This window comes from Vidua macroura, chromosome Z (genome assembly GCF_024509145.1).
Source record: "Vidua macroura isolate BioBank_ID:100142 chromosome Z, ASM2450914v1, whole genome shotgun sequence".
Lineage (NCBI taxonomy): Eukaryota > Metazoa > Chordata > Aves > Passeriformes > Viduidae > Vidua > Vidua macroura.
The window spans coordinates 8490483-8513117 of NC_071611.1; the positions used below are offsets into that span (position 1 = coordinate 8490483).

At 39.7% G+C, this 22635-nt stretch overlaps 1 protein-coding gene across 3 annotated transcripts; it reads right to left on the reverse strand.

The window, feature by feature from the left end:
* Window positions 1-714: 714 nt before the first annotated feature.
* On the reverse strand, window positions 715-3036 carry LOC128822028 (uncharacterized). Of its 3 annotated transcripts, none has more exons than XM_054003511.1 (3): window positions 2908-3036; window positions 1963-2008; window positions 715-1781 (listed from the first exon to the last, which is right to left on the reverse strand). In XM_054003511.1, the coding sequence occupies exons 1-3, from the start codon at window positions 2943-2945 to the stop codon at window positions 903-905; spliced, it is 963 nt and encodes a 320-aa protein (XP_053859486.1). In that variant the 5' UTR covers window positions 2946-3036; the 3' UTR covers window positions 715-902. The 3 variants fall into 3 exon arrangements, with proteins under 3 accessions (XP_053859486.1, XP_053859487.1, XP_053859488.1); XM_054003512.1 differs by having other exon boundaries at window positions 715-1843; XM_054003513.1 differs by lacking the exon at window positions 2908-3036 and adding an exon at window positions 2813-2836 and having other exon boundaries at window positions 715-1843.
* Between the last annotated feature and the right edge of the window lie 19599 nt (window positions 3037-22635).

Below are 22635 nucleotides of genomic sequence, written 5' to 3' on the forward strand. Positions count from 1 at the left end.
TTCTCACATGTCCTGTCACTGGATCCCAGGGAGAAGAGATCAGCAAACCCCTCTCCACTTTCCCTCCTCAGGAAGCTGTATGAGAGCAGTGAAGTCACCCCTCAGCCGCTTTCTCTCCAAACTAGACAAACAGAAAGCTTTCAGCTGCTTGGTATCCATCTGGCACAGATAGGCCCTCTCTAAGCAGAGCAAAAATACCAGCACAGAGGCTGGATCTGTGGGAGGAAAATCTGTGCTTAAGGGCAGTATGGTTTCCTTGTCCTGGCTACTCACCAGCTGTGCAGCCTGATGCATGTGCCAGTCTGGCATTGTCCCTTCCCAGGGGCTGGACTTGACACTTCTCCTTCATGAAATTTTAGGGGCTCCTGCCTTGGCAGGGTATGACCCTGGGGTGACACAGAGAGCAGCACCAAGTCGTAACTCCAGGCAGGGGAGGGAATTGGTCACGGCTGCAGCGAGGCTGCACCGGGCAGCACAGGCTGGTAGGAGAGCAGAGAACCAGGATGTGAAGGCAGAGGCTGGCACTGAAGAGCTCAGGAGTGGCCTGGGGTGATGGGCTGTGGAACACAATCTGGACCTGGAGAACCCCCTGCTGGAAATATCTGCTCTGGGGCTGGCTACAGGAATGGGCCTGGAGCTGGCCATTATTTGTTTGATGGGAGAATAACAAGGACAGAAATGCCACTGTCCCATTTGTAACATTGAGACTTATTTTGAGTTTCCATGCATTCATTTTATTTGGATAGCCGGATATGAGGGGCTGGGAGCCTTAGAGGGTTGGTGCATGCCCCAGCTGGTGGCCCAGTCCCAATTTGGCTAACCCCTGAGGCATCCTCCAAAGCCCCAGATGCAGGGGTGGCTGAAGAGGCCCCAGGGCCACTTGCCTGCCTCTTCAGAGGTCATCATGACCCCTCAGGAGAGGGGTCACTGCCCCGTCTGGAAGTGGAGGACCCAGGAACAGACTCCTCTGGCTCCTCCTGAGGCTCTTCTTGCTCCAACAGCAATGGTAATGGGTACAGAGGGGCAGCTTCTGAAATCCCTATCCATGGCAGAGGAGGCGGTGTTGGGCACCTCACCCATGGTGCATCTTGCAGGGCTGTCAGAAGGGCTGGGACCTGGGCAGGGAGATAGGGCTGGTGGGTGAGCAGACGACAGGCCTCCCTGCTGCACTGTCGCACAGCAACACGGATAAGCTGTTGTACAAATATCGCCACATTGTTTTGGAGGGAGACCCCCAGCATCTGGACCAGCTGGTCTTCATCGATTCCATGGTTGGTCAGGATGTCCAGGACAGTGACCTCCACTAGGTCTGCCTCCATCCAGTTGTTCCTGAAGATCTGCCTCAGCCTTGGTCGGAGCCAGAGCATCAGGGTATCTAGGAGGCATGGGTGGTCCCGGAAAAGTACCATCCATTCCCGAGGCTGGAGACCGGCCACGGGATGCCTAGGCACTCCTTCTGCAGCCCATGTTTGGGATGCTCCAGAGAAATGGAGGTCAAGCTGTCTTGGGTCTCCCCTCGCTTGGTGGACAACGACGGATGGTGTCTCAGATAGTGCAATGACATGCTCCATGTAGTCATTTTCTGTCTCCATCGAGTGCAGGATGGATAGAATCCTCCTCTTGCAGAGGGGGCACTTGGGTGTGTTCTGTGCCCACTGCAGGATGCAGGTGTAACAGAACTGGTGCAGGCACGGAAATATGTAGCTGATCTCCTTCAAGCTGTCCAGGCAGATGGGACAGCAGCTGTCCGTCTCTGTGGCCATGCTCTTCTCTGCAGCGGCCTGAGGGGAGCTGGGGTTATGAGTTGCTCCCTTTCACTAGCATTGCATCAGCAAGTTTTACTCTAGAAGGGGAAGAAGCACTATGGCCATTGCCTGGACCCAGAAAGAGTGGTAGAAATGCCCTGGTCCCTCAGGAGGGAAACCATCTCAGCTCCCCAATAGGTTTTACCTCCCAGCTCACCTCTGCTGCTGCAAGTGCACTTCCTGGGTGTCCCAGATGTCTGAACCTGGCAAGGAGGGGGAAAATCCTTCAATGGTTGAAGGACTGAACACAGAGAGCTGCAACAAACAACTCTCCTTGCACAATGACAACATCAAAGGCCTCACTCGGCACTCCAAACCTTTCCAAATGCTCAGCAGGAGTCACAAATTGATAGAATAATTTGGGCTGGACAGGGACCTTCATGATCATCTGGTTCCAAGCCTCCTGCTATGGTTGGGGCACCTTCAACTAGAACAGGTTACCCAGAGCCCCATCCAACCTGGAAGACCAGCTCCAGGGACAACATCCATAGCATTCACAACTTTCCTAGGCAACCTGTTCCAGTGCCTCACCACCCTAACAGTAAACAATTCCTTCCTAATATCCAATCTAAACCTACTCTCTTTCAATTTGAACCCATTCCACTCTGTCCTATTGCTACATGCCCTTGTAAATAGTCTTGCCTCATCTTTCGTGTAGGTTCCCTTCAGGTACTAATAGGCTGTTATAGCCACTCCAAAGCCATCTCTTATGAAGGCTAATCAATCCCAATTCCCTCAGCCTTTCCTCATAGGTGAAGTGCTCCATCCCTCTAATCATCCTGGTGGCCTCCTCTGGGCTCACTCCAACAGGTCCATGTCCATCCTGTGCTGTGTGGGACCCCAGAGCTGGATGCAGGGTTCCAGGTGGGCTCTCAGCAGAGCAGAGCAGAGGGGCAGAATCCCCTCCCTCCCCTGCTGCCCACGCTGCTTTGGCTGCAGCCCAGGACCCGTTTGGCTTTCTGGGCTGGGAGTGCCCATGGCTGGGTCATGTCCAGCCTCTCACCCACCAGCACCCCCAAGTCCTTCTCCCCAGGGCTGCTCTCCATCTGCTCATCCCCAGTCTGTGTTGGTACTGGGATTTGCCCTGACCCAGTTGCAGCACCTTGGACTTGGTCTTGTTAAACTTGATGAGTTTCCCATGGGCCCACTTCGTGAGCCTGTCTAGGTCCCTCTGGATAGCATCCTGTCCTTCAGATGTGTCTGGGAATGAGCTGGCTGGGTGAAACTTGGTGCTCAGCTGTAAGCAGTGAGGGATGCTGGGTCACAATCCAACCCTCAAGGGCATCACAATCCATGTCTAGGTGATATCATAATGGGCCATCACAATGGGCCATCATGGTACACTGTCTCAGTCCATGCATCTGGGGCTACCTCTACCCAAATGCCAACTCCGTTCCCCATCTTGTCATCTTATACGCACATTGATGTTACAAGACAGTCACTGAGGCCTTGGCTGTGCTTCCCCAGACTCCTGCCAGTTTGCTCTGGCCATGACAGATGTCTCCAGGCATATGAAGCATGAGGGCTCACTCAGAAACAACTTGTGCCTCCCTGGGGGGCTGCTGGAAAAAGTCCCACAGGCTCTCCACACACTCCACACTGCTGGCCACCCCTGTGCGATGCGTCACAGGCAGCACTTGGCTTGCTCTGGCATGTATTCTCCTATCTTTGTTCTCTAGCTGGAAGGAGCTAGGGTGATTCCTCTGCTCAGCATGCATCAGACCTCATCCAGGGACTGTGTCTTCTTTGGGGTCCTGGAGTCAGATTGACAGATAAGAGAGTCTCCATCCTTTAAAGTAAGGATGCTCTGTGAAGCTGGGGCTGGTTCAACATGGAGCAGACAAGGTGTTGGGACATCTCACAGCACAACCCAGTGTTTCTAAAGATGGGGACATCCCACATCAAAAGGTTTGGACCAGATTCATGGGAGGCTGAGAGATGGTGGCATCTACTGCAACTAGAGTGTTTCAAACTGGAGATAAGGAATAAAAACAAAATTGCTGTAAGAACCATGAAGCACTGAAGTGAATTGCCAAGGTCTTCAAATCCTGAGTGGCCATAACCCAGAGCACAACAGTCACAAGCTCGTGAATGGATGCTAGCTGAAGTCCTGGAAGAGAAAGCATTGACAGTAGGAAACACAGCAAAGGAGCAACAGCTTTGAGAAGTTTTTAACTTTCTTGTTGCATTTGGCTCAGCAGCTTTCACAAATTTTTAATTAGGAGAGAATAGAATAGTTCCAGTTGGCAGGGGCATACAAGACTCATCTAGTCCCATTGCCTGATCACAGCTGGCCAACAGTTAAAGCCCATTATTGAGGGTGTTGTCCAAATGCCTCCTTTTAAAGCACCACCAGGTATGGGATATCAACCATCTTTTTAGGGAGTCTTTTTTGGTGTGCAACCACCCTCCCAATAGGAAATGCTTCTGAATGTCAACAGGCCAGTTCTTCACCCAGCACAATGTGCACCTGTTCATCTCACAGCTGGACAACTTGTCCAAAAGGATGCTCTAAGGGACAGTATCAAAAGCATTATGAAAATCCACCTCTGTCTCTTTGACCACTAGGCAAGTGACCTAATTGTAGAAACGTCTCAGATTAGTCATATAGGACTTCTCTTTGTGAACTTGTGCTATGCTTGATGCTTGTGTTTCCTTGAAATGCCTTTCATGACCAGTAGCATCTTCTCCAATTTTTTCAGGTGCTGAGGTTAGACTCACAGATATGTAGTTTCCTGTGTCTTCCAGCACACCTTTCTAAACTGCAATGACTGGCCAACTTCCAGTCAGCGGGGACCTCCCCAGACATCCATGACTTTTGAGTGGGGTCCTGCTGTCACATTTAACAGCTCCTGCAGTACTCTGGATGAATCTCACCAGGTCTCATGATGTTATGAACAGGTGATGCAGGTGGCACCTTATAATTTCTGTGCACAAATGAAGAGTCACTGTTCCTGCAGTTGTGGTCCTTCAACTCTGAGGTTTTACCAGTATTATTAAGGGCTGGGAGAAAAAAGCACTGAATACCTCCTGTTTTTCTGTATTTCTATTTGTCACAGAACCATCTTCAACAAGAATTGGTCCATTGTTTTCCTTGAGCCTCCTCTTGCTACTAACATATTTTACAAGTCCTTTCTTCTTGTTGAGCACATCATGGCCATTTTCAACTTTTATTGAGTTTTGCCCCTGCATGTCATTTCCTGTGTTTGTGAACATATATGATCTTCCTGCAAGTTCTGATCTTACTTCTAGATATCATCCAATCTTTTTTTCTTCCTGAGTTCCAGGAGGAGTTCCCTGTTAAGCCAAGCTGGTCTTCTGTCCCTCTTGCTTGACCTGTGACACAATAGGATGGCCTACTTCCACACTTATCAACAGTGGTTCTTTTGAGACTGACCAGCACCCATAGAGGCCTCCAGAGCATATTCTTAGGGGACACTGCAAAATTGCTACTTGGGTAGCTGAGAATTTGCTCACTTGAAATTTACAGTAAAAACACTATTGAACTTTTTTTCTCACTACATTAAGAATTTTGAACTCAAGCATTTCACCACGACTGTGGTCAAGATAAACACCTACCACCACATGCATGAGTACTTCTCTATAAGCAAATAACATGTATAGGAAGGCATCTTTTCTAGTTGGAGGATTTGTGGCAAGAAATTGTCTTCAAGCAGCTCCAGGAATTGCCCAGACTTGCTTGTAACATCCGTATGGTATTTCCAGTAAATGTGTGTGAACTTGAAGTCTCCCACAAGGACAAGGGCTAACAATCCAGAGATTTCTCTTAATTGCCTATAGAATAACTCATCAGCGAAAGTGTTAAAAAGAGTATGGAAGGGAGGTACAGTCTTTTGGTTTATATATTAATCCATATCAATTTCTGTATCAACAATAAATTTTATTTTAAGTCCTAGCAACACAGTGATATATACACAGAAATCAAAAAGAATGGTTTGTATCTGAGAGTCCACTAGGGAATTTTCTCTTTCTATACTGAGAATATGATATGATCTATACTTGTATATGATTCATGTAATATCTCTGCACTAGTATCTCCACATATAAAAAACGTAAAAGCATTGCCTGTAGATGACATTCAGAGGAAGGAAAACCACTTCTGCAGTCTGAATTCTTTAGAAATCACTCTGGGTTTTTTTTTTTTTTTTTTTTTTTTCATGTCTCTCATCTTCTTAACAAGTACAGGTTGAGAAGGAAAATGCCCTTGTTAAAAATGCTACAAACTTCTCACTTTCATGTGTTATGTTTGATGTGAAGAAACAGTTAAGTACCATGTCAGATTGTACAGGTTGCTCTCAGAAGATTATAAGTATGATGTCACATAATGAATCCGAGTAGTAAGAAAAGCCTGAGAGCCTCCTGGTTCCATGTTGTCACTGTTTCAATCTGTTGATGTGACATTTGTGAATCTGATGTTTTCACTCACTAGCTCACTTCATGCCTTTGTTAATTTTATTTTTCCTCTGATAATCCTGCTCATCTTAAATCCATGTGATAATGCTTCTTAAGGAAAATATTCTCTTTTTGTTCATGTGTAGCCTCAAGAGATTATAGAAACACTCCAGAGACTACACACCAGTCTTCTCTCTCTTCTTCAGTTGTACATACTATGTCTTCAAAAATTGACTGGAAGTGGCCATTTTTCTTAGAAGAGCATTGGCGTCTATCTGGGTAACAATGGACTTAGACACACTGCTGCCACTCCAGAGTGATTTCCACATGTCCCACAATTGTTGACTAAGAGGCTTTTCTCTCCTGTTGATTCCCACGGGCAGATCTCAGAAAGTTTCTGTCTGTAGCAGTAATGAACTACCTGAAGCTCTTTCACTTTCCCATCCATTGCAGTTAGTTATATGCTCAATTTTTCTATAGGTTGCTGAAGATATCTCCTGAAATAAGGAAAACGCAGACATTAGTTCAGTCCTATGAGAAACTGCTGATTAAAATCTCAGTTTAGCCAAAGCCTATTGTCTTGATTTCAGCATCCTTGCTTAGTTTGAAATGTTTCTTTCTTCAGCTATCATTATGGTCCTTATCAGCCTCTCTTCAAAAAGCATTTATGCGTTCTAAGAATAAATGAATAACCCTAGTTAAATTTAAAAATTAAAATGTTTAGAGTTGATCCTAAAGAAAGCTGACCTCCTTGTTTATTCCTGTTCTACAGACTATACCTCTCAATATCAAGCTGAGAATTATGGTGTGTTACGTGGAATGCTTTCCATTTATATCTTCTTTTTTTTCATCCAATTGAATCCTTTAGATCATAAGCAAAATATGGTCCTTTGAGAAGCAGGTACTCCTTAGAAAGGTACTTAAGTGTTTGGACAAAAGGCTGATTTGTTTTTAGAAGACTGTACACACACACATTTTTTACTCATTCTCTTTTCAAGTATCCTTGATTCAGCTGAAGCCACAGTCCTAAAATATCCATAGACCAGTTGACTGCAAATGGCAAATGGTAGTTTTCCTGAAGTGCAGTAGAGTGTCTCATCAGAATTTCAGTAGGACTATTCATGGTTATTAAAGTACTTAGGTAAAGGAAAAAAGAAATACAACTACAGATGTCAATAGTTTTTATTTAAATTCAAGGATGACTGAAAGTCCAAGGGCAGTCTGCAATTCAGTAAAAAGATTACTAAATCTGAGATATGAAAAGAGAGACAGGTTACTGGAACAGGAGGTGTTTTCCTTGGAAATGGTACAGTGTATGTGTTTGCCTATCTGTCTATTTATAACATGAAACACGACCCAAGCACATTTTTCCTGTGCAACATTTTATTAAGTGTTGCACGGCTTTTCAATACTTAGGTAATGGTGAAATACACTCAAAAGCTGCTATTATGAGCTGACCCAGTTTTCTCTCAAACTTGTCAAAACCCCTTTAGTAAAAATAATGATAATTAATAAACATGTTTATTGTTCCATCAGGTTTTGAACCTGAGTTGAAAAGAGAATGGTGGAGTAATTTTTGTTTCACTGAAAGTGCATTTCTGTAGCTCTCCAAGCCATTTTTTCAGAGTCTGATGCAGAAGTAGTGTCTGTTCTTAACTTTTGCTAAATTTATGTCTTAGTACATTTCTGAAGCATTCACTAGAGAAATGGGAGCTCTGATGTTCTTGTCTGTGACCATTTTACCACTCAAAGGTTATGGGAAAGAACATTAAAATGGGATAAAGAGCAACTGAATTTGTAATGAAATCAAAAGAATTTCCTTCAGTATAGCTGATTAAGTACAGCATCAGGCAGAAAGTTAAGTAAACATACAGTCTTAGAAGAAAAAAGACCCTACACTAGGGGGAAACACTCCTTTGGTTCCTATAAAAAGAATTGCTAGATGGCAAGTCTAATTCTCTCAAGAACTTTGTTACAAGCTTTGCTACAATTTTTGTGCTCAACATTTGGAGCTTATCCTGTCAAGTAGAAATTACAACGACATGCAGCATGAGAGAAACATTTCAGTTTCTATGACAAATGCCACTTGAACATGGGCTTTGCTTTTAATTTAGAACATTGTAAACACACTAGGGGAAACTAGTTTTGATCATTTGCCAAATATTGCACAAGTATTTAGACTAATAAATAGCCTTCTATAACAGGAAGTGTACTGTATATTTTATGTGTTCCCACAATTTCTAAGAGAAAACTCATGCCTTCTGTTTCACAGATGTTTACAGAGAAAAAGACCCTAAACTAGATAAAATAGCATATATCATTATCCAAAAAACATTTCAATCATCAGCTAAAGAATTAGGGAACATTAAGAGTACTTTATAAATAAGAGTACATTTTAACTAGAGGATTTTGCCCACTTAATAATCTTTCAGACCCCAGGTTAAAGTCCTGTCTTACTGAATAAAATGAGATAAAATGAGATGTATAGTTAAGAAAATAATCGTAGGGTCTATCATCTCATTATTTGCATTGTGAAAATTACAAAGTAAGACACATTCCAGAAAAGGAAAACCAACTTAAGGAAAATCAGCTGGTCTAACTTCCTATGCCATCATTACAACATGTGGATCAGACCTATGAATGTACACTGAACACTGTATTCTGTCTCATAATGCTGTTACCAATGATATGATATGGATGTAGAGCTAAAGGTTTTGTTTTCTAAACATTGCACTGTACTCTACTTTTTGTATCCAAAATGTCTCAGGAAGGAAGTGAGCCCAAACAACCTCTGTGCCTTCTAGGCTTGACAAAAGCTCTCTTATTCGCATTCCCTTGCCTTTCATCTTGAAGGGCTGATGGCATGGAAAAAGCAAAAATAATTCCAAACACGTGAAGAATGGTTCTACTTGTAACCCTCCAAATTGTGGGGAGGGGTGGATGAATCTGGCAATGTAGGTGTGTGTGGTGCATATTAGATCAAGGAATGCATTGTTTTCTTTATTTGGGTTCTCACACAACAAAGATGTTCTGTGGTTAACAGAGGTAACTTCAGCTAAATTCTGCAGAAATTTGGTGTGACTTTAGGGAAGTTATAGAACAGTATGCAGACTGCTCAGCAAGTTCTTGGAATGCATTAGTAATAATGTTTTGGGGCAGAGAGCAAAGTATGCAGTGAAAGATATTTTAATTTTCATTCTCACCACGGAGTTTGAGGATGTTGAGAGTGCAAAGTAAAAGGACTATGGACCATGACATGAGGGCTGATTTACTTTTTAAAAAGATGGTGCAATGTAACATGGAATCAGCAAACTGGAAAAAAAAAGGCAGAAATCAGGACATCAGGTCAAAGAAGTAGAAGTTTTAGTAAAACTGGTAAAACAGCAATACTAAGGACAGAAAGTAGGAAAATGTAGGAAGGGAGCAATTTGCTTAATGATGGATTTCACTGGCATCAAACAAAAGCAAAACATACCAAAGGTGGAAACTAGGTTCAGGTATGTAAACACATATGGAGATCTGAGGTAGAAAATGAGTGAAATATATCATCAGGAACAACAACACCAGCACTGTAAGGCTGAGAAGAGACTTGCTGCTCTGTTTCAAGAAAAAGAAGATAAAATAATGATAGATAATGCACAAAAATCATGGGTTTCATATTTTTTGATTAGTATTCTCTAACAACATTAAGATAAGCATGAGGTCAAGACAGTATCTGTACAGGACATAATGAGAATAATTCACTGAGCTTGATACTTCCAAATTGGCAGCCACCAAGTATTTTACCTGTTAATACAACCCATTAATACAACTTCAAACTAATGATTGTTGAGATCCTTGCTCAAACAATCATCTGAAGATATCTCATAATTCGTAGTAGCTATTCTTGAGTAATGGGGTGAAACCCTAGGAAGAAAACAAAATAGATTGCTTCTTTTAAAAATGGGAGGCACGCTGAAAAATTATTAATCAATCCACTTGCCAACACTACCAAGTTAGTGAAGAAATGGGAGAAAGTACACAGGAGTTCATAATGAACACATGATTCTCTCTTACTCTACTACAGCCCCTGATGGCTATGAGGAAGGGAAGAATAAATAGATGGTATACATCTTGACTATTGTAAGGATCTTTTTTCTCATATGACAGTTGCATACTACGCCAGGGATGTGTGCTTAAGATGAAATTGCTAAGATAGGGATGGCAAAAGCACGTACATGGAAACTCATGTTGAGTTACCAGTTTTTTAATCTAAACAAAACCTGGAGCAGATGGTATTTTTCAGTAGCCTGCACCTAGTTTCCTATGTTAAATATTTTCAGTAAAATTACAAATTGTAATAACGTGCTTATAAAATTTGGAGACAATCTGAAGCCATAAGAGACTGTGTAAAGTGAAAGAGGTTTAAGACTGAAAATGGTGTTGGCAAAATTGGAAAAAGGATATGCAAGTGAATGGATGATACTCAACAGTAAACACAAGGTGCTTTATTCAAATGAGTATGTTCAATTGCACAATTGTGTGATGAGCATAAACTGCCTCACAACAAGCCTCCATGGGTGTGACCTATGACTTGACTTACAGTTGATCATGACTTAATAAGATCATGATGTTGGAAGAAAAGCATATTGGGACATACAAACAGAGGAACAGTTTAAAAGATGTAGAAAAAAATTCTGCATTATTATGTGCGGCGTGGGTTTTCGCTCTCCCCGGCTGCACGCGGCTCTTGGGAGCCCGGCTGTGGCGTAGCTTCCACGTGCTGCCGGGGTTTGCTGCCGCGGGTTCCCAGACACGGCTCCGTGTCTCGGGCGCGTGGGCTGGCCAGCCTCTGTTACCGTGCGTTAGGGATCCGGCAAAGAGGTAAGGAATTTGTCCATTTACTCCGTGCTTGGCAGGAACGGTTTATTGAACACATGGCGCGGTTCGATGGAAGGACGCGACCGCTCCCGGCACTCGCATGGGAGAAAATGGCATCTGACTGCCGGCGGGATAGGGCTTTATGGAGGGGCGGGGCGAGAGGATCCACGGCCTGCCGGGCAATAGGGGCGGCTGCCGTGGTGGTGACGCCAGCAACCGCGACCAACCAGAGAACCCCGCAGGGGCGGGCACCGAGCCGCGGGCTGAGCGGGATCGTGTGGCTCGGGGTGGCCAGCACGAGGTTTCCCGGGGCCGGGCAGCAGGGTGGTTACAGGAGCGGCACAGGGGTAAGATCCGGCAGCGGGCAGCATGGGGGCAGAAACCGCGGGGGGGAACAACACGAGGGAAACGCGGGATTACAGAACTTGACTTATTTTAACATAAATTAAAAACCCTAATCTAAACCCAAACTCCGGGATGCAACAATTATGGCTTTGGGTTTTTTAAGTTTTGGACAGTACTTTCAAGAAGAATACAAAGCAAAATCTAAACAACAGCAGAGAATCCAGAATAGGGCCATGGAAAGCTCACCAAATGCAGTACCTATACAAAAAGCTGGGAAAACTAAGGTTAATTATCCTGAAAAAAAAATACTAAGTAGTAATACAGACAACAATCTTCATGTACATAAAATGTTACTGCAAGATAAAGAAGATAATTGGTATCTATTCATTGGCGGTAAGATGGGAAGCAATAGGCTTCAACAAAAGCAAGGAAAGTTAGAATTGCTCAATAAGAACAACTCACATTAAGAATGTGTTGAAAAGTGCTGGACCAGATAATTTGTGAAGGCTATGAAGTGCCCTTGCTGGACATATTTAAAGGCATCTTAGATAAGGATTTGTCAGGCTGTTAGTTTTTTGGAAAAGGGGATAAATAGTCTGTTTCTTGAAGCTCCTTTAGACCAACCTTTGTGCAGTTCTGTAATCTGTCTTTGCTCTAGTTGCTTATCTCAACTAACCTTCTCTGCCTCAGAATGAATGTATCTGCAATGTACTTGGGAACAGTGCTAATCAGATTGCTGTTTTATAAGTACAATAAAGAATCAATGTTTAGATAATTTTCAAGGAACTGATGCAGTTATCTACAGCTATACAAACTATTTGTACCCCTGCTTGGGAAAACAGGCTCAGCTGTACTTGGATTTACCACTGCCAGCAATGGCATAGACTCACAGAATCACTGGACATCTCAAGCTGGAAGAGACACATAAGGATCATGGAGCCCAACTCCCTGCTCACCACAGAATTACATAAAAATAAATGTATTACCAAATTGTATGTAGTAGTGGAGATGCCACGGAATGTAGAAAAAGGAATATTCCCAGTCCTTACTAAGAGGGGCAAGACGGTTGTATTGTTGACTGTCTTACACTAAGTGTTAGTGTTTTACTTTTATCCCTACCTTCTGTTCATCAATTTTTAAAATTTTTTTTTCAGTTTATCACTACTGTTATAAGTAAGAACTTACAGAGTGAAATTTAATATAATTGGATGGCATACTGTTTTTTTATAGCATGTAAAAAACATATAGAGCCATTATGATTTGCTCTGGGTCTGACTTCGGGCACTACTGAAAATTTACTGTTCTCTTATAATACAAGAAAATGTCAGACAGTAGTTCAGCTATCTCTGCTCTCTGAATGCTTTTTGAATTGTGTCTTTATTCTAGAAATACATTTTTTTATAATCATACTTTTTGAAGGGAATATTTGATTTATAAATTATTTTCATTATCTTTAAGATTTGCTATTACACTGTATCTGACTCCTACCTAATGAAACACTTATCTCACCTCATCAATTCCTGTTTGAAATGTCAAATCATTGCTATTTTTTATTGCATAATGATAAGAAATAAATTAGTAAGAAAACCCAATTGCTTTAAAAAACTTCTGCTCATTGGATAAAAATTTGCCTACAAATCTAAGAAGGAACTTGATTTACTTAAAAGATGTAGATAAACAGAAAGCTGTAATACATCATATTTATAATGTGAAAAATCTGTACAGTCCAATGAAGATGGTTTTGAAACATCAGTTAGACTGTAGGACTAGAAACACATAGGAATTGTTTTGGAAAATACCATTCTTAAGACAAGGCATTTATAATGCCTTTGACTAGACATAAATTTTTTATTTCCAACTCTTTTCCTTACTTTGATTTCAGATAATGAAGCACAGACACCAGCACTGGAAAAATCCATCTACATCTACCATCAATGCAAAAGGACATACTCTTCACTATTTTTCCAGGATAATATAAAAATTGTCAAATTTTTGGATTGTTCATATTGTAGAAATGCCTTTACTTGTTTTCATTGACATGAATCTGATTTCTTCTAATACAATTTAAATACAAGTTTTCCATTTCTGACTGTACCATGTACCACTGTAAACACAGATCTGCCTAGACTCAGTATCCTTCCTTGCTTTTATGAGTCACCCCTTCTCAGTTACCTTATTTTTTAAGGAACATGGGTTTCTCAGAGTGAGGAACTAAAAATTTCTAAAATTATGACCTTTTTATGTAATCAAATTAAGCAGTTAAAATCCATAGTCACTTCCAAATGCAGGCAATTGGAATTGCATTATGTCTTTTTAGTAACACAGTTAATGAGAAAATACATCTAAATTAACTTCAAGGCAGAGGAGGCAGAAGAAATATTCATATTTCAAATTAAAATGATACACAAAAAACTTTTTTTCCCAGGGTGAAATAAAGTAAAATATTGCTCCTAATGTAGTCATAAGGGATATAGCCATTCAGTTCAGCAGTACCAGGATTTTTACTGTGTTAATACTTGAAACATATTAAATACTTTTAATTTCAGCTGAAAACACTGTGGAGGTTTTCTACAATTATTTTTCAGAGACCTGAATGAATAAAAATGTTATCTTTTATGAATTATTTAACAAAAATCCAGTTTCAGTTGTCTGATTTAATTTAAAACCCCAAATTAAAAAAATTACAGTATTTTGTAGTAAAAGTTTCTGATGTATATAAAAACTGAATATATATTCTTTCTGTTTAGTCAGTTAAAAGACAGCGCTTTTTTTTTTTTTTTTTTCTTTCTTTTTTTCCTTCTCTTCCAATACTGTTTTGTTGTTTGTCTGCCAAGTCTTGTAAAAGGAATTACTTTCTTTGGAAATCTTTGAAAACTCCTACATGTATAAAAGAAAATAATTCAGTAGCATTATAGCATAACAAAAGTTATAGCCAGCAATGTTAGGGCATAACTGGGGAATTGAATCTGAGCACACAATGAAACCATTTAGGGGGAAAAAAAGCATTAGCAAAATGCATATAATTTTGCTTGTGTAATTTGTCATTAAGTAGAGAAAAACAAATAGGTCAGAGGTGAAAGTTCAATTTTATGAAAAATTGTTCCCGTATCTTTAGAGCTTATTAGGAAGGAAAATTGCAGGTCTTACAGTCAGTTTTGGCATCTTCCTGGGAGAGGGTGAGAAATTTTCTCTCCCTTTGTAGCAAGCGTCTTGCAACAGTTTTGGAGTTGTTGAGATCAAGACTGCATTTTCTTTCCATTTGGCGTCATGGAAACCTTGTTTCTGTGGTTCCTGCATAAAAGGTATTCTTAGAGAGACAGAATAAAGCAAGGACACCCTACAAATTACCTGAGAAATTTTACAGGTCCTTTATGACTGACAAGCCCAGTGCCCCAGAAAATTAGTTGATCTTACATGATATTTCTTGAAAACTTTTACGGATGCATTTGGACAACAGAAATTGAGAGTTAGAGTGAGTTTGCTAATTATTTTTCCTCCATCCTTGATGTCTCTCATATAGGTGGCTATGCCACCTTGAAGCAGGTTTTTTCCCCTTTCATGTCTAAGCTCAGGCAACCTTTCTATGTGAGAACATCGCTCAAACTGATGCTAATAGATCATACAATGTTATTCGTATTATTTTTGATAATCTTGCATAGCTTGAATGAATAACTTCTTACCTTAGAGAAGTTCTTTGTTCCACCAAGCGGAAAAAAAGGTAAATGTGTACAGTCAGAACCTTGTTTTGGTCCTTATAGTCAGTATATAGAAAATGTAGCTTTAAAAGTGCTTTCAAACATATTTAGCAGATATTTGCATGGATTAAATTACTTCTATGATACTGCCTCAATATTACCATATGGCAACACTTTTCTTTAAGACACACTTGTGTGTTAACATGGCTTATTTCTAAATTTTAGGTCCTTCAAGATGGAAATACTACAACTTAGCCTGTCTGCATGACTTTTGACAGAAGGATGAAAAGCCAGCAAAAGGCACATTCTTGGCACTCCAGTGATGTCACTGATGAAGTGTAGTACTCTGTAAAAAGACAAGGAGATGATAAAAGCACTAGCTGGCATATCTTTCAAGACAATTAATTTCCTCCAAAAATCTCAGAAATTACTAGGCCATTTGGGTTTAAACTTAGACAAAGCCTGTGGCACGTATTCACCATACCAAATCTTGAACAACTACATTTATTACAAGAGTAAACTGTTTCATAGTGTGTACAGGCAGACAAACTTAGGCAGGCATTGGTGTATAGCATGAAATAGTTTTCTGCTTCTGCTCTTCAGATATGCTCTTAAAATATGGAAAAAAACAGTGTGTCTGTGCCAAAGTCAGCCTCCAAGTAGTCAAATGTCTGTCATTTACTCTGCATCCCACACACAAGTGTGTGTGGGAATGCTTGTAAATTTAATGAAATGCTGACTGAAAGAAGTTTATGCCTGGCTTCCAATTAAATACTAATAAGATAAGCTTAGACAGCATAAACTCCTTGTTATTATGAAGATGGATTATGTTAGCTATCAGCAACCTCTGACCTCCCAGCTTTAAAACATTGCCAATATTTTTTTTTTTCAGTGGGACTCTCCATTGATTCCAATGAGGTTTGGATTGGTGTCTTAGACATACAGCTGTTGCTATTACAGGGTAAGTACTGAAATACCACACAAAACCAGTACAAGAAGTGGTTTATAAATCTATCTTGTACAAAAATCTAACCTGGAGGTAGAACAGAAACAAAAGGATATCTAGTCCTTTTTCTTAGATCTCCCAGGTCATATGTAGCTGGTGGTTCTCCATCTATTCAGATCAAACTGTACATTCAACCTGGCTCCTGGCTCCAAGTTTAGGAAAGATCTAGTCTTTTAGAAAAGGTACAGAACAAAAAGGGTCTACATTCTACATCTCCACCTGCACCCTTTATGAGGCCTGCCTGTATGATGTATCTTTAATGTAAGCACTTTGGCCTTTGTTACTCTGTACAAATATGATAGAGGTATCATGGTAGGAAATATTTCAACACACAATTTTTAGGACACCTAGGTGCACTGCTGGGCTCTACACACTTTTGGAACCTCCATGAGGAAAGGTGGGCATTTTAAGACTGGGATAGTCAAAAAAGCAATGTAAGTAGCAAACAATCTAAGCTAGCCAATAGGGAAATACTGAGGAAAAAATATATTTTAAATACTTTATCATATCCACAAAGCTTTTTAGTCCTGTTAAGAAGAAACAAATTGCTTTGCCACTTACTGGTATTTGATCAAATATATTCAGAAGGCTGCAGCATCTCCTTAAATTCCTTTTTTTCAAAATTGCTGTCTTCAAATGGTGGTAATAATCTGTTTTCTTACCTTTGTTGCTAGTTTTCTATTAGTAAAAGCGTAACAGCTGGTTACATTCTATGGTGGGAATGAGAATGTAGCTCACTTGGTGCCACTGAGCATCTTGTAAGCGCATTTTTACTCGAAGACATACTGTATCTGACAAGTCTGACAGACCACATAATATAGCTAGTAAGAAGTTTCAGCCAACACATGTAATTGAAGACTTGGATACAGTAAAAATGACTAAAAAGACATGCAAAATCTGATCTCAGCGAAATGTCATTTTGTGAACATACCAACATTAATTTGAATAAATCTTTAAATGGTACTTCAATTAACTTTTCCAGTAATGAATAAAGACTATATGTACCAACTCTTAATTAAAATGTATTTATTTTCTAATCAATAACATTTAAAAAAATGCCTATAATCTTTACTTCTTGTTCACTATTGTGTCTATTTTGTGTACTTTTGTATTTGTATATATAATAGTTCAAGGTTGGTTATATGATGCACTTGTACATGTATTTTACATACAACTCTAAAAAAAACACTCTGAAAGAGAAATTTCCTCCAATAGACTTCAGTAATGAAACACCTACTCTTTGTATATCCCTATGTACTTTTTCTTTTTAGCTTGTTATCTAAGCTTTATTATTTGAACAATGATTTTCTTCTTCTCTAGTCACTTTTTAAAAAAATATTTGATTGTGTTATGAAGTTCTAAGTGAATTTGTGACATCAATCACTTCCATGACAACAGACTGACGCTTTAAACACAGGATTATGATGAATCCAACACAGGACTGAGTAAAAGGGAAACAAGACTGTGAGCAAGCTAGATTTCATTAGACTCATTAGAGTCTAGATTTCATTAGACTGCTAAAAAAGTGGAGAAAGGAATATAAATGCTGAATACACTTCCACTTTTTAGCATTAAAATTCTGTGTGATGGACCATATAGTGGTTATTTATTTCAGATGTTTATAATATTTGATGTAACCTCTGTGGAACTCAGACATTGCCAAAAATTTCAGACATATTAATTATTCTTATTTGTGTGTACTTAAAACATGGTGGCTTTCACGACTTGTCACAGTGCTCCATAGGCTCAGTAGAGGTAGTAGGCTCTCATTACCTCTGAAAAATCATGCTGGGAACATTACAGGCTTAATTTTGAAAAACTGGAACACAGGCAACTGTTTGGAAATATGGCTGTAGATTAATTTGTCTTAGTAAGTTTATTTAAGAAATTATACATGTTTAACTTAATGAATCAAAAAAGCACTTATTTTAAAAAATCTTTTTAGTTCACTGCAGCGTTTAACCACTATGGCCTCAAGCAGCTGGGATGCCCGGCTAGCGCTGCCTTTTGTGAGACCACAGCTGCCGTGTGCACGAGCGCTCCAGGGCTATGGCATTCGCCTCCCTGCTCATGCTGAGCGCTCCGGCATGGGTACGCAGCTTTGGTACCTTCAAGCTGAGAGAAGGCAAAGGGATGAGAGAGGCACACTTTGCTTGCGAGCCTGGGAATGTTTATTTCCCGCGCAGTTGCTGCGATGGTTGGAGCAGCTGCTCCCGGCGCAGTGCAAGGCACAATGGCGAATGGACAAAGAAAGCATTGGGTTAAATAGGGGGCGGGTGGACAGGGGCGGAAATCCCCCTCGCCCAATAGGGACAGACAACAGGGGAGTGACATGGAACATAACAACCTATGGGAAAATAACAGAGGTGGGTACAGTGTTCTGGGACAAATAGGATTGCAAAGGTGGGGTGATTGACACAGATCTTTCAAGAAGAATCAGGGAGTGGCTACAAGATTGACATGTAAGAGTTCCTGTAGTAAGCAACTTAGAGCAAACCACTGTGAAGGAAAATAGGGGTACAGACAACCAACCTAACTAACATTTATTAAAATCTCTAACTGAACCAACCCAACATACAACAGTTCAGCACAATCCAATTTACATAATGAGAAAAAAAAAGGTCTGTCTTCTGTAAATGGCACTCTCTGTAGCTGAATTCTGTTGTTATGAAGCACCTTGAGTATAATGCAGATACACACATGGATGTAGATTTCTGCTGGGTCAAACTCTTTCTCTTTGTTTTCCAGACTAAAGAGCTACAAGTTGCATAAGAAATTTAAGTAAAAATCTCATTCCAGGATCAAAGCAGACTTCAGTGGTTCCATCTTGTTCCAACCTCATCCTACAGTGCATAAAATTGAAGCTATACTGACAAGGCTCATAGTAACACTGAGGAACCAGAAGCTGTGCTGATATCAAAACTACAAAGAAAATTAAGAAAGTTTTATTCTGTGGTGAAGCTATGGTATTATAAGTTTCTGTGCAATGGCTACTGGAAGGATTGTGTAGTCCTGCTCTGCTCAAGATGCATGAATTCAGAGAAGTATGACATATTCCTTGTGAACTTCACTGTCAGAGGGTGCCCAGATGAGATAGTAGAAAGATGCCAAGGATATTCAATACCTCCATTGCAAAAAAATATCAATAGAAAGTCATAATTAGAGCCTGATTAATACATGGATTAAGAATAATATGTAGAACTGTCCCAATATATCCAATTGTATTAAATATATATTCCAGTTTTCAGAGTTTACTAGCTCTTCTGAACATCTTGAGAACATTTTTTTCACTAAGTTGTTTTAAAATACTGTTTCAGAATATGGAAATACCCCATTCTTGTTCATAATTTTACTTCTTTCACCTATTGGTAGACTGCATCTTCCACAGGATAATGGCATGTCTGAAGGACTTCAATGAAGAGGAAAACCATATTCTTAATTTTTTTTTTCAGATACACTGTTGAAACAGCACATATGCTGCAAAGTTTCTGAATGTTAGGGGCCATTTTTGAAGTAGAATATGGGCAATAGTAGAATGTGGGCAATATTAGTTTAACATACTGACCTAGTCTAGAAAGTTTGGTTTACATTTTTTTAAGTCTTAGACATGTTATATTGTGTTCTGCTTAGCAGGTAAAGCATACTTCACCATGCATAAAGGAACAGGATTATAATTTCACCTCCCAAACATAAAATGATATACACAAAAAGATATACGATCTATAAAGAAAATGTTAACTATGACTTTGCAAACAGGTGTTTTGTTTTTTTTTTTAAGATATGTTTTCTTTCATTGATGTTTAATTTTAAAGACTTGCAAAAATTGATTCCTAGATATGATCCTATTATTTACAGATCCACAAAAACAAATTCCTTATGGACTGCTGTATGAAGCAAAATGATAGAGTCCCCAGGCAGGTGCAAAGGAGAGCTGCTTTATTGCAAAAGCCAGACCTTTTTAAGAAGTTAGCTGGTTACCAGTTTACATAGTTTTAAGGCATAACCAATCACCATACACCATGACGTGGACATGCGGCAGTCATGCAGCTCATCTCTCATGTCTCTCACATCTCTCCACCCCTATTCCAGCTGAGTCACTCTCCCATAGCTCCCTTCTACTTAGCCTAAGTGACAGGCCTGAACCATGATTTTGCAAGGGTGACAAGGCCCTTATTTTATAAGGCTTTACCTACATGCAACAGAATGCTAAGAAATTAGAAGTCTGAAAAATGCTGTGTTGGAAGTGGCTGTTCACAGGCATTGGTGAATAACTCTGTATTGAGTCTGTGACCAGGCACATAAGTGCATGCTAGCCACCTAGTACATATTTTTCTTTGTTTTTCATATACCAATTGCTAGGTTCATTGTTCTTCATCTTAAGGATCCTGCTTTCTTACATAGACAAGTGACTTACAATGGGGTGCTTGAATAGAAGAAAGGTTATGATGAATCCATTTTGACAAAGCAGAGTCCTTTGCTTATGTAGTTTCCCAATTAATCTGTTCTTCAATGCATGTGAGATGTGAAGACTGTGATTATTTAACCTTTGCTCTTTCCTGGAAATCTGGGTCATAAAGTCATGCAGATTCTTTGTGACATTAGAAGAATTCTATATAGGACTGAATATGCTTTCATTTAAAATGCTTATTAAGCTTATCAGAGTATCTTAATTGTATCAGTATGTAAAGAATAAAGAATGCGGGAAAATATACTTAAAGCTAGAATGTAAAAGGTAATTTAGTCTAATGAAAATGAAGAGAAGATCAAAAAAGATTCCAGCATTTTCCCCATACAGTGTGAAAATCAATGTGAGGCATTCCTTAGAAAGAATGCAATATATTCAGTAAAACTCTGCACAACATACTGTTAATCATAAAAGACTAAAAGGGAAAGGTAATGAACACAAATATATTTATATCATAAAATGTAACCTTACATTTTTTAGAGTGATTTGTGCATAATGCATCATATTTTTCAAGCAGTAACTATGCAATTATCTTCTTTAAAAATGCTGTAGTTTTTAGCAAAAAAGTGAACAATACCTTAAACTTCATGTATTATCTATAGTGCATTGTAAGCTTGTCGCTGTAGGCCCTCATCTGGGGTATAATTAGCATTGATGCCACGATTGCAGAAGGCTAATCAATTGCTTTATTATATCATCTTATACTATATTATACTATACTTACTAAGAAATTCAGTAACCCTTCTAGCTAGTCCGATACAGCTTTGACCTAATTGGTCAAACAATCTAAACACCATCCAGTGTCCAATTAAGAAATCGCCCTTTGGTAAACAAATCTCCATGACACATGCTACATGTGCACAGCAGCAGGTGCAACAAGTGGAGATAAGAATTGATTCTCATTCCTTTCTCTGATCTTCTCACAGCCTTCTCTGGGAAAATGCCTGGGAAAGGCTCCCTCTGGCCAGAGAGCTGCTGCCATAAGCCGACTTTTGTTTTTAAACACCCCACCCAAAAAAAAAAAAAAAAAAAAAAAAAAAAAAGAGAGAATGGTATTAGAAATGTATCATACATTTTAACTCTTGGCCTGCTCATGGAGCATAATAAAGAATTACAACTAACAAAAACAGGCTATGTAGTGTTTTTCATTTTTCTGCTACATTTTTTTACATTACTTGAGCATAAAAGACCAGGCTCCTCTTAGCTCCTCATAGTAAGCTGGCTTTCATGACAAATCTATTACCTTCAAACAGAGCAGAGGTTCTTGGTAACTTCTCTTCACTAGAAATCACATTACATGAGGACAGAAGTATTAAAATGTTTTTCATCTCCTCATTGTAATAGTGATAGAAATTTTTAATTTGTTTCATTGACAGTTGTACTGAAATGTCCTTTGTTACTTTAATTGAAAAGCGTTTAAACAAAATGTAATTCAGATAAATTTCCCTTTTTATTTCACCAAATGCTTGTGTAGTTGAAAACCCCACTCTCTGCATTTAGATACTGTTGATGGTACTGTTTTGATGAAGATAGTATTTGTTTGTTGCAAAATGCTTCTTTCTGTGGGCTAACGCCTAGTTCTGTTTTATCCTTCTTGATATCACAGATTTGACAATATTGTTTGACTGCCTCCTTAGCAGCAGCCCTGATAGCCTTTCACCACACATAAAAGTACATAATGATAAAATTGGGAAATCCATTTTCTACTAGAATTTCATGTCAAAATACCTTAAATGCTGATTACATCAGTCATGTTCTCCCTGGTTTCTGTGCTTCTTGTGCAGCTTTCATTGACCCATCTACACTACAGGAGAGCTTCTCTCAGGCCAAAGCAAAGATTCTCTCAGGCACAGTTAACATCACTGTCAGCTCTGAAGTTCTCCAGGATACAGATAAGAAAAGAAAGTATTGCTTCAGACAAAGATTTGCCTGATCACACAGAAAATAAATTATTTTAACAATCTTAATAGAATGGGGTACATTCACTGTAAGAAAAATATTCAATGATGTTAGAGTTGGTTTGCAGTTTGCCTGAATGCATAGTTA

Coding starts and splice junctions, on each gene's coding strand:
- LOC128822028 (XM_054003511.1), bottom strand. CDS start 2,945: ATGGGAAACTCATCAAGTTTAACAAGACCAAGTCCAAG. Junction 2,009..2,907: donor TTAACAAGACCAAGTCCAAG/GTGCTGCAACTG, acceptor CCTCCTTGCCAG/GTTCAGACATCTGGGACACC. Junction 1,782..1,962: donor GTGCACTTGCAGCAGCAGAG/GTGAGCTGGGAG, acceptor AGCTCCCCTCAG/GCCGCTGCAGAGAAGAGCAT.